Source organism: Elaeis guineensis, chromosome 4 (genome assembly GCF_000442705.2).
Source record: "Elaeis guineensis isolate ETL-2024a chromosome 4, EG11, whole genome shotgun sequence".
NCBI classification, from domain to species: domain Eukaryota; kingdom Viridiplantae; phylum Streptophyta; class Magnoliopsida; order Arecales; family Arecaceae; genus Elaeis; species Elaeis guineensis.
Genome location: NC_025996.2, coordinates 11,796,690 through 11,809,387, shown reverse-complemented (window position 1 = coordinate 11,809,387; position 12,698 = coordinate 11,796,690). Strand labels below are relative to the sequence as shown.

Genomic DNA, 12,698 nt, shown 5'->3' with positions numbered 1-12,698 from the left:
CTTTCATGTCAAACTTTGGCTCAATATTGACTTCAAAATTTTCTTCTTCTGTGCCTTTCATGTCATAGTTCTGTTTGCTACTAACATGCCAATTTAACAAAAATGATAGCAAAGCAATATAACATTCATTGATCATGTGGCTATAAAATCTGCTGATTGTACTTGCTCTAACTGCAACATTTCCAACTAATGTAACCATGGGAGTACTTTTATGCATCCTTGGTGTGTATGGTAAGCCAAATATTGATTTCTTAAGTTCATTTACCAACCATTGTTTTCCTAACCATTTGTCTATCCAGGACTATTTGTTTTCTCCGATTGACCATGAAAGACTGAAACTTTTCACATCACAATGTTAAAACTAACAAAGATAATTAAGAGTAAGCTTACAAAACCATGCTTTGTCACCATTTGAGATTTGATCAAAATGTACTTCTTGCACATTTCCTGTGCACTTTTTGATCCCTAACTTTCTCTCCCCTTTTATATATAAAGCTGGTGCCCCTTTTAACATATGTAGCTGAACTAAATTCTGAGGTTGCCTTTCTTTATCTAGCACCAAGCTACCCATCCTTGTTTAAGAAATTATATTTTCATTATCAAAAAAAAAGAAAGAAAGATATTAGAGATAATTGGTAGACATCTTCTAACCAATATTAAGCTTTCAACTTTGCATGTGTCTCGTTAATTATAAGAATCTTATTCTTCATGATTCTGCTCTCTCTAGGAACAGTAAATATTCCTACAAGGTTCACATAGCCAACTTAATAACACATGATCATTCTTGGTTAGTTCCTGATATTGTTGGGCTGCAGAGTTGTGTGTACCTCCCATTCTTTGCAAAACAATATAAGAAGCATGTATGCAGATTGGCATATGCTATAAGGACATTATAGCATGTTTCTACATTTTAGTTCTAAGCTTTATAACCAAAATTAATTGCTCAAGTATTTACTTTATATTCCTTATAGATCCAATCAGCATATAACTTACCAAAAAACATATGACCACTTCTTGACTACATAAACATTATTATGAACATTTCTTAGCTGCTTTGAGCCATTGCTGTTATGTAAAGAGGCTTTCACTGTCTCTGCACCCATTTGCACTTCTTGCAACTGAGTCTTATTACTATTTTGGTAAGATACTCTGGCATATTAATAAAACTAACTTGTGACATCACCATGAAGCTGATTACGCCCTCAGCAAGTGTCCTTGACAGCTAGAGTTTTAACTGGCATTTTGATTACCAAATGTTTAAATGTTTGACTGTCACTACCATAAAAGCATTATCTGTTGTACAGAGGGCCACAAAGGAATACACAATATACACCAGTGACCTAAATCTTTCCTTGCAACTGAGACCAAAAGCAACTGTTAATCTCATAGATTGACCAATTGATGGATTTAAGCCGTGCTCTTGAGGTCTGTTTGAGACTTGTAATCTCACATTTGAGTGGTCATGTTTACTGGTGTTGGATCTGAGCCAGGTGGTGAATGAAATGAGCATGGGATGAATAACTGGTGGCTTAACCACTGATCTTGATGCTTCCATAGTCATGGATCTGCATTTGGTCTACCTCTATCAAAGAATGGATAGCTTTAATTCCTCCTAACAGTCATCTGCTTTTGAATTTCCTGATGGCTAGACAATAATAACGAGTCATGTTGGTTTCTATTTTATATTTCCAACAGTAGGATGAAGATTGCTTATTAAATTACCATAAAGCTTCTGAAGCTCTTGTTTCCATTGCCGCTAGTTGCCTTAGGCATTTCAGTTCTGATTTTGTTGACCTTGGTTCAGAGCTTTCTTCACCTTTTGTATATTGAGAACCTTGTAAACATTTGTTATTACATCAAGGATGAAACATTGGATTTCTCTGCTTCAATTGGTGATAGCTGCTCACCTTGATGCTGGTTCAAACTACTTGAAGGAGCTCAAAGGAACTTGCTTGGGTTGAGTGGAAGAAGGGGGAACTGGGGTTTCTGGTGGATAGACGAAGAACATAAGGAAGCTAATTTTAAAAGAAAAAAGTTACACACTCTCTCTCTTTCACACACATTCCAACTCCACCTTAGCTTTTATAGTGTTTTCTAGAACTGATGTACATGAAAACTTGCTTTAGTTTTAGAGATTAGTTATATTGGAAGTCAAATTCTTTGCAGGTTGGATGGAGATGAGGGACAGTGATCCTGAAGCAACACACAGGGCAGATCTGAAAAGGAGCGAAGAGGCCCTACAGCGAATGAAAAGTAAAGTGATCGCCGCTGAATATGCGAGGTTGCTTCTGCAGGAACATGGGCAGCAGAGTTCAGAACGTACATTGGGCGGGTCATGCTCGCAGCCTAATCAACAGCAGCACTCTACGTTCCAACCATACTTGCAACCTGGCGAGCAGCAGCAGTCTGCAGACTTGACTGATGAGCTTGACCGGACTCTGGTAAGCAGTTTCACTTGGAAAGCTTGATTCTTTTTTTGTCTTTCATGTCATTTGAGATTACAACACAACAGCTGAGTGATTTTTTGAGTTTCATATTTGAGTTGCTAAAGCATTTTTTTTAGATAAAATATAAGCATAGATTGCTAAAGCATGTGGCAATAAATGCAGCTTCATTATGTGTTCTACCTTAACCCTGTCAATGCATGCATCCACCGAACTACATGTTTATTGTAAACTTGCCATACCTCCTTTATTTTCCTAAGCACTTGTAGGTTCATGAATTATGAGACGTTCTTTTCTACCAATTGGCCATGAAGCAATGCTGTGTCTCGCATTAAATTATTGAAGTCAACAGCCATAAATATATAAGAGTAACCTTCCAAAAGCTGCCTCTACAACTCTCAGAGGCTTGATCAAATTATCAAAATATACTTCTTGCTTCGCAACCATTCGAACCATGCACTTGTTCTGTGTTGATATCTCCCTTTTCTAAGCAACCTCTTGCTCCTCTTACCATATGTAGCTGAACCATGTATGCAAATTAGTTCTTATAGAGACTTCATCTTCTTTCTTATAGCTCCATCCTAGCTTTCATCATGTTGTTGGAATAATTTGCATCACCAAGAGGCTCATGAGTTAGTATGTTGACAGCCAGAGTTTATAGATGATCTTTCAATTTGCCGAACAGCCAGTCTCTTCTGTCATTTTCATTACCTTATATATCTTTAAACAGCACTATGCCACTATCTGTTAGTGCAAGGTTATGACTTTTTTTTTTTTTTTTGAGAGAGAGAGAGAGATAGAATTTTGTTTTCTTAATGTTAAAAGGCACACTACAACACCTATATATATATATATATATATAAGTGTAAGTGTGTGTGTGTGTGTCATAAGGTTGAGAGAGAGAGAGAGAGAACTTTGTTTTCTTAATGTTAAAAGGCACGCTACAACACCTAGAAATTATTAGTCACCCAAATTTTAATTGCATACTCAGACTCAAAGCAACCAATAAAGTCATAGATAGATCTTGAAGAATAGTAGCAAGCCAATTTCACATACATTGCAAGTAAAGACAGGATATAAGTGTTAAAGACATCAAGCCATGCTCTCAAGGCCAGCTAAAGACCTTTAATTGGACATTTGGGTGGTTGTAGATTAAAGTTTTCAGAAATTGAACCAAGTTGAAGTTGTTGACGGAACAACTTGTTACTGACTAATTTTTCACATAAAGTATGGTTTCAGATCCTCCATAATTGTCTGTCTCTTGTAACTTTGCCAACAAATATAGATGGAAACTCGATCTACTTTGAAGGGAACCTAATGGGAAATTGAATTCTTCTGCAGAAATGATACAGATGGAAAATTTCAATTCTGAAGCAACACATGAGGTTGACATGAACACTGACGAGGTGGTGCTGCATATGGAAACCGAAGTGATCGATGCATCTGGGCAGCAGCACTCTGGAGACTCGTCACCTGGGCCAAGCGCACCGCATGGTGAGCCTCAGCAGTCAACGCCCAGTTCATCCCAACCGGGCTCATCGTCTGGAGAGTGCTCGACGCCTGATCCCAGCTCAAAATCTGGTGAATGTCCGCACTCGGCATCCAAGGCTGATGAGCTGCCGGGCTCGGCATCGTCTGTTCAGCAGCAGCACTCGGTGCGCTCGGAACCTGGGCCAAGTTCGCAGACTGGTCAGCAGCAGCACTCGGTGCACTCGGAACCTGGGCCAAGTTCACAGACGGGTCAGCAGCAGCACTCGGTGCACTCGGAACCTGGGCCAAGTTCGCTGTGTGCTCAGCAGCAGCCCTTGCCTCACTCGTCCTCAGCTGGTGAGCAGCAGCATTTGGACCCAGCAGCTGCGGGAGGTTCATTGCCCACCGAGGAGCAAAACCCAGGCTTATCCTGGTATTGTTCGAGTTTTGGGCCCACTGGGCGGCCTGGCAAGTGGCAATTGGATGACTGTTTCGGATGGCAGCCTGTGCCTTTTCCAATGGACTTGTTGCCTGCATGGCTCTTACAGCAATTGCAGCAGCAGAGCTCGAGCTCACAGCTTAATGATCGGCGGCATCCGGTGGCGCCCAGCTCACAGCTTAGTGATCGGCGGCACCCCGTGACGTCCAGCTCACAGCCTCGTGATCACCAGGTCCCACCATTGAGCTCAAAGCCTGGTGATCGGCAGCGGCACCCAGTAGCGTCTAGCTCACAGCATGATGATCAGCGGCGGCACCCAGTGGCGCATAGCTCACCGCCTGGTGATCACCCGCTCCCACCATCGAGCTCACGGCCTAGCGCTGGTCGCCCACCACCTTGTGTCCGACCTCTACACTGGGATCATCTGACACTGGATTACAAGCCTCGACGTAGATCAGACTCAAAGCCCGGTTATCAGCAAAACACGGTGGGAAGTAACGAGCAGCAGCCTGAATCGAGCTCACAGCCTGATGATGACCAGCATCCTGCAATCGCCCCACAGCCTGATCAGCAGCGGCAAGACGAGGCACCCCCCACATCAATTTCTGTGCCAGACTCTGAGGCTGGTCAGGACTCGGTGTGCCATCCGCATGTGCCAGACTCGCAGCTTGATCAACTCGAAGGAGGTCACGAGGATCGAGCATGAGCTTCTTTTTTTTTTTTTGGTGCATCCAACAGAAGGATTGTCAGTAGATATATGACAACAGCCGGTGACAAAAGAACCCGTACGATAGATAGAAGAGGATAGAAGTTAATTAAAGACCACAATGGTAGTCGAGCCTGAGCTTCTTTGCTGAGCTGCTTGAGAGCTGGTTGCTGAGCCATTCCATCTCTAAAACAATTCTTCTAATTTAGATCATTCATCTAGGCTACCTTTTGTAGCTGCCCTCTCTGGTATCAGCACTCTGTGGCCGGCCATTTGGCATGCCTTTGCCCGAAAGAAGTACCTGTAAGGTGTAAAGCATCTATCTCTGCCTCTCTCCACAGTGAGTGAATAAAGCTTTGGATCTCCAAATCATTCTTTTCGCTGATTTATCCGGTCCCTGCGATGTCAGATTTCTGTGGCAATTTGGCATGTCTTATTTTTTCTCGTCTGAATCCTTCTTAACTTTTTCATTTGGTTTGGTACGCGGAACAACATATGTGATCCTTCCATGAAGCAATGCTTTTTAGCGCAATGACGTGAGATCTGGATATGTACAGTGAGGACTGAGAAATCCATGTATATTGTTAAGGTTGCGAACATAGCGATGAGAAACTCATGCTCCAATATGGATTCTAATAAAACTCACCCTTTTATACCCAAGAAGCAGCTCACACTTTCCTACCAAAATAGAAGCCTACCTTTTCTTAGATCCATGCGGTAGGTATGGTTATCATCATTATTGGAAAGTTAAAACTATTTCACCGCGGAATAAGGTTTTATATTGTCTACAAAAAAGTGTCCAATCCTTTTACCACCCTTCTCACATTTTGAATCTCTTTTAATTCATGGCATATGGATCGTTTGAACTTTTGGGATCATGAAGCAAGGGTTTTGGAGAATAAAAACCTAGATTACGAGGTCTTTTATGTCAACAATTAATTCATCAGCAAAATTCAATAACGCGGACATCCCCAATTATTCCACTGTTCCAAATGAGTCTTTGACATTTCTAATATTTCAATTTTTTTTTTGGTTTTTAGCTGAACTAATATTCCAACTTCATGATTTTTTACAAATTCATTGAAATGTTTTACAAAGCTACTAAAAAGTCTAGTACATTCAACTCATTGAAAAAAATTGATGTTTGATTAATTATAATACAACAAAGTCAAGCTGTTACAATGAATAACTGGGTTCCTTCTTGTGGTACATAAACGATCCTTCCCCTTGATGCATTATATAGTATTTTAAGCTGATTTCTTGCTTTTTCTAGCAGCTGTTTCCTTTATGTCAAGGTTTAGATTGACGAGATAATTTTCTTATTTTCCCATAGAACATAATCAGAATGCGAGTTCATAGTGTTGGGGGATACCCACCGACCGACCGACCGACTATCGGAGGGCCCGACCTCGGGGCCCCGACCGACCGACCGACTGTCGGAGGGCCCGACCGGCTGGCGGCCCGACCGACTAACCGACGGCCCGACGAACGACTCTGACTGGCCGATCGTAAGTCGGGCGGCAGGCCAACGGACGCCATCAGCGGCTAACCACGGCCATTCCACGGTCTATTCCCGACCGACTGAACCCAGAGGTCCGGTAGCCGACCCACATGAAGCTCGCCGACTGACGGAGGAGTCCGACGCCACTCTGTTGGCCGCCGACCTTGGGTCGGCCGACTCCACCAACCGCCGTACGGCCGCCAGACGTTGTCAGCTCTGACACGGACATGCAGCACGGTTACCTAGGGGCATTGTCCCGCCGAGAGCCGGGTCAACCCTGGTGATTAGACGGCTACACGGCGACATGATGTTTTCACGGCGGCTCTGACAGCCTACAGTGAGTTGACAGTTCCTCACTTGTCCGCGCCATTGATGATGGCGCCATACCGTGCTCCACTATATATACCGGGGAAGGCAACAGTGCAAGGGATCGATCCGCCCGTCTCTTCCACATACGCAGGCTCGCTTCTCTCTCTCTCTCCCTCTCAGAGCTCTCTGTCTGCATTTCACTGTTGCCCAGTCACCTCTCTGACTTGACCGTCGGAGGGTCTCCGCCGGAGCCGCCTCCGGTCAGTGCGGACTTCCTTTTGCAGGTGCACGCTTCCCGGCGATCGGGCGACGAGGCGATTGGCCGCAATAGATTGGCGCGCCAGGAAGGGGTAAACATGACAAAGACAAGAGCTCAACGATCGAGAATCACTGGGTCGGCAAGGCGTTCTTCCCGCCGGGAAGAGGCCTCTCCACCACCACCGGCGGCGGAGCCTAGCTCTCCGCGCCCTGCAGTGACTACGGAGGCGCAGATCGCGGCCATTGTACGGCAGATGACCGTACTGACCGACGCAGTCAAAAGCCTCCAGCAACAACCGGCGGCCCGACCTATGCCTTCCAGGAGCAGCCGCCGTCGGTCGCGCCGACCCCTGCCGCCTCCAGGCGAGCACTCCCAACAGCGCTCCTACGGGGAGGAGGAGGGTCGACCTCGGCGCGACGACCGACGGTCCCAGCGGCCCTCTCCTTCCCCGTTGGAACGGGCGAGGAAGGAAAAGCGGCCGCGCACACCGTCGGCTTCTCCTTCAGAGTCTTCCGGAGGCTCCACCCCTGGGGTCTCCCAGCATCGACGAGCGGACGACTACGAGCGGCGGTTCGAGGAGATCGACCGCCGACTCGCCCAACTGCAGATGGACGGCCAGAAGTCTTCGAACGACGTCGACTTCCAGACCGCCCAACCTCTCTCCCGACTGGTCCTCGACGAGCCGATTCCTAGTCGGTTCAAGATGCCGCACGTGGAGCCCTACGACGGCTCCACCGACCCAGTCGACCACCTCGAGAGCTACAAAGCTCTCATGACGATTCAAGGGGCAACCGACGCTCTTTTCTGCATCGGCTTCCCCGCGACGCTCCGCAAGGCTGCCAGGGCTTGGTACTCCGGTCTTCGATCGGGCAGCATCCATTCCTTTGCGCAGCTCGAGCACTCGTTCGTGGCCCATTTCAGCACCAGCCGAAAGCCGCCGCGAACGTCGGATAGCCTTTTCTCCCTCAAGCAGGGGGAAAACGAGACGCTCCGACACTTCGTGGTGCGATTCAACGCGGCCACGCTCGAGGTCCGGGACCTCAACGAAGACATGGCGGTCTCAGCCATGAAGAGGGGCCTGAGGTCGTCCCGATTTACTTATTCTCTGGACAAGACCCTCCCCCGAACATACGCCGAGCTACTGGAGCGCGCATACAAGTACATGCGCGCGGACGAAGGAGCGTCCGACCGACGCCTGGTCGAGCCCAGGGGTCCGAAGGAGAAGCGAAGAAAAGGTCGGGAGCCCGCCGAACCAAGCAGGCCCCCGGCCGGTAGTCGGCTTTCTCCACCCCGACAGATCCAAAAATCACCCCGCCGACAGACTCCGAGGTGGTGCGTCCCAGGTATGACTCCTATACTCCTCTCTCCGCTCCCCGTGCGCAGATCTTGATGGAGATCGAAGGGAAGGATACCTGCGACGGCCTCCGCCTCTGAAGGCAAAGGGCCTCGACCATCGGAAGTACTGCCGGTTCCATCGGAGCCACGGCCACGACACGGAGCGATGCATCCAGTTGAAGGATGAGATCGAAAATCTCATCCGCCGGGGGTATCTCGGCAAGTTTCGAAAGGGTCCGCCGACCCGACCGACTGCCGATCGACGTCCCCAGCCGACTGAAGAAGCACCGACTAACCAGCCGACGGCCGGGGTCATCAACATGATTTCCAAGCGGCTGGGATCGGGGACGTCTACAGGGGGGGAGCCGACGAAAAAGCCACGACCGAACGACGTAATCACCTTCGCGGAAGACGACGTTCGGGGCATCCAGACTCCCCACGACGACGCTGTTGTTGTGTCGGCGACAATAGCCAATTATGATGTAAAACGAATTTTTGTTGATAATGGAAGTTCGACAAATGTTTTGTTTTACTCGACCTTCTCCCGAATGCGACTACCGACGGATCGACTTAGTAGGGTCTCCACGCCCTTGATCGGCTTCGCCGGAGACGCCGTCACGACAGAAGGAGAAGTCACCCTGCCCGTGACGGTCGGTACCGAACCACGGCAAAGCACGGTCTCCCTCATTTTCGCGGTCGTCCAAATTCCTTCGGCCTACAACGCCATACTCGGGCGACCCGGACTGAACGCCCTCAGGGCGATCGTCTCGACGTACCATCTCCTTGTTCGATTCCCGACCAAAAATGGAGTCGGGGAGATGCGCGGAGATCAACAGCTCGCCCGACGATGCTTTCAAATCTCCGCCCAAAGCGACGAGACAAAGGATCCCCTGACAATTGACAAACTGGATCAACGGGAGGAGGAAGAGCGGGGTTCGCCGGCCGAGCAGCTCGAGGCGATCCCGATAGGAGAAAATCCCGATAGAAAAGTTTGGATCGGGTCTCAATTGCCCGACACCGAGCGACATCGACTGGCAGAATTGCTGACGGCCAATGCCGACGTATTCGCATGGTCGGCAGCAGATATGTCGGGCATCCCTCCGGAAACAATGACTCACCGACTCAACATCGACCCGACGATGAAACCGGTGAGGCAGAAGAAAAGGTCCTTCGCCCCAGAAAGGCAGAAGGCCATCGACGAGGAAGTGGACAAGCTGCTCGAGGCGGGCTTCATTCGGGAATCCACGTACCCCGATTGGCTCGCCAATGTCGTCATGGTCAAGAAAGCCAACGGGAAGTGGAGGATCTGCATCGACTACACCGACCTCAACCGAGCGTGCCCGAAGGATAGCTTTCCGCTCCCGAAGATCGACCAGCTGGTGGATGCGACGTCCGGATTTCGACTGCTCAGCTTCATGGACGCCTTCGCCGGGTACAATCAGATCCGGATGGCGCCTGAAGACGAGGAGCACACCGCGTTCGTGACCCCCAAGGGCCTCTACTGTTATCGGGTGATGCCCTTCGGATTGAAGAATGCCGGCGCCACCTACCAGCGACTCGTCAACAAGGTCTTCAAAGACCAGATCGGGCGTAACATGGAGGTGTACGTGGACGACATGCTGGTAAAGAGCACGCAGATCCCGGACCATGTTCAGGACCTCGAGGAGACCTTCCGCACCCTTCGACGACACCGAATGAAGCTCAATCCGACCAAATGCGCCTTCGGGGTGACCTCGGGGAAGTTCCTCGGATTCCTCGTTTCTCAGAGAGGGATCGAGGCCAACCCTGAGAAGATAAAGGCGATCCTCGACATGCGTCATCCGAACACCAAGAAGGAGGTCCAACAACTGAACGGGAGAATCGTCGCTCTTAGCCGATTCATTTCCCGATCAGCTGAAAGGTGCCTCCCGTTCTTCAAAACCCTGCGCCAGGCAAACGGTTTCTCTTGGTCGGATGAATGCGAACAGGCCTTTGAAGACCTGAAGAGGTACTTGGCTTCCCCGCCGCTGCTCGTAAAGCCGCAGCTCGGGGAGACCTTGTATCTCTACTTGGCCACATCTCCTGAGGCGATCAGTTCGGTGCTCGTTCGGGAAAACGAGTGCCGAACCCATCAGCCCATCTACTACATCAGCAAATGCTCCACGGTGCCGAAGCCAGATACTCGGAGACGGAAAAGATGGTCTTTGCCCTGACCGTCTCCGCGCAACGGCTCCGACCATACTTCCAGGCCCACGCCATCGTGGTACTCACCAACCAGCCCCTGAGGGCCGTACTGCGCCGACCCGACACATCCGGACGACTCGCTAAGTGGGCGATGAAGCTTAGCGAGTTCGACATTCAGTACCGACCAAGGCCTGCCTTGAAGGCTCAGGTCTTGGCCGACTTCATCGCCGAATGCCCGACAACCGACAAGAGGTCGGGAGCTGAAGGCCCGGGACGAGATTCGGTCTCTGAGCGGGACCCGATCTCCACCTGGGTACTTCACATCGATGGAGCCTCCAACGCTCAGGGAAGCGGGGCCGGGCTCCTGCTCACGAACTCGGATGGCGTAGTCACCGAATACGCCCTCCGGTTCGACTTCAAGGCCTCCAACAATCAAGCCGAATACGAGGCGCTCCTCGCGGGCTTGAGGATGGCGAAGGAATTGGGCGTCGACAGCCTCCGGGCATTCTCCGACTCTCAGCTGATCGTGGGGCAGGTCAAGGGCGACTTCGAGGCGCGAGATCCGACCATGATCAAGTATCTTCAGAAGGTAAAGGATCTCGTGGCCCGCCTCGAGTATTTCGGATCTCCCACATCCCCAGGACGGAGAACGCCCGTGCCGATGCTCTCTCCAGATTGGCAACGTCGGCCTATGATTCTTTGGGTCGGACGTTTGTCGAAAACCTCCAACGCCGAGCATTGATCGGGTCGAAGAAGTGCAGCAGCTAACGTCCGAACCAAGTTGGATGGACCCGATCGTCCGGTACTTGTCCGACGGAACCAGTCCCAAAGATCCCGCGGAGGCCAAGCGACTCCGATGGTCGGCGTCACAATATGTGATCATGGACGGCCGACTCTATAAGAGGTCGTTCTCCCTCCCTCTGCTCAGGTGCTTGGGACCGACCGACGCCGACTACGCTCTCCGAGAGGTTCACGAGGAATTTGTGGGAATCACTTGGGGGGCAAGTCCTTAGCCTTCAAGGTCTTACGACAGGGCTACTACTGGCCGACCATGAGGAAGGATGCGGCAGAGTTGGTCCGAAGGTGCGAGCCATGCCAGAAGTATGCCAATATTCAGCACCAACCGGCCAGCCAAATCGCTCCCATTGTCGCTCCATGGCCCTTCGCTCAGTGGGGAGTCGATATTCTCGGCCCTTTCCCACCAGCGTCGGGCCAAAGGAAGTTCATCGTTGTCGCCATCGACTACTTCACGAAGTGGGTCGAGACCGAGCCCTTGGCGCAGATCACCGAGCGGAAGATGGAGGACTTCGTCCAAAAGTCCATCATCTTCAGGTTCGGATTGCCGCACACCATCATCACCGACAACGGACGGCAATTCGACAACCAGGACTTCAAGGACTTCTGCGCCAGGTTCCACATCCGTCATCGACTAACTTCAGTCGGGCACCCACAGTCCAATGGTGAGGTTGACGTGACGAACCGAACCTTGCTCCATGGACTCAAGACCCACTGAACGAAGCCAAGGGCCTCTGGGTCGACGAGCTGGGCTCCGTCCTATGGGCTTACCGAACGACCCCCCGTGTCCCGACCGGAGAGTCGCCGTTCAGTTTGGCCTACGGGACAGAAGCCATGATCCCGCTCGAGGTTGGCCTGCCATCTTCAAGGGTCGAGCAGTACCGCGAGCCGGACAACTCCGAAAGCCGGAGAGCCGACCTAGATCTTCTCCCCGAACTGCGAGATGAGGCTCAAATTCGAATGGCCTCCTACCGACAGAGGGTCGCCCGGTACTACAACGCCAAGGTCAGACCAAAGCTCTTTAAACCTGGCGACCTAGTCTTGAGGAAGGCGGAGGTGTCAAAGCCCTTGGACCAAGGGAAGTTGGCTCCCAACTGGGAAGGACCCTACAAGGTTGCTGACACCTTCGGGCCGAGGGCCTACCGACTGGAGACCCTTGAGGGGAAACCCATTCCCCGGACTTGGAACGCCACAACTTGAAGCTGTATTACCAGTAAATTCTGTAATCCAATCGTTGGAATACAAGTTTGGTTTGAAAAATCAGAGTTCTAACCCTT

General features: G+C 50.2%; 1 protein-coding gene across 1 annotated transcript; it reads left to right on the top strand.

Moving 5' to 3' along the window:
- The first annotated feature begins 3,696 nt into the window (after nt 1-3,696).
- Nucleotides 3,697-6,677, top strand: LOC105044096 (uncharacterized). The gene is made up of 2 exons (XM_073255081.1): nt 3,697-5,399; nt 6,393-6,677. Exon 1 carries the CDS (start codon nt 3,788-3,790, stop codon nt 5,057-5,059), a length of 1,272 nt encoding a protein of 423 aa, XP_073111182.1. The 5' UTR covers nt 3,697-3,787; the 3' UTR covers nt 5,060-5,399; nt 6,393-6,677.
- The last annotated feature ends 6,021 nt before the right edge of the window (nt 6,678-12,698 follow it).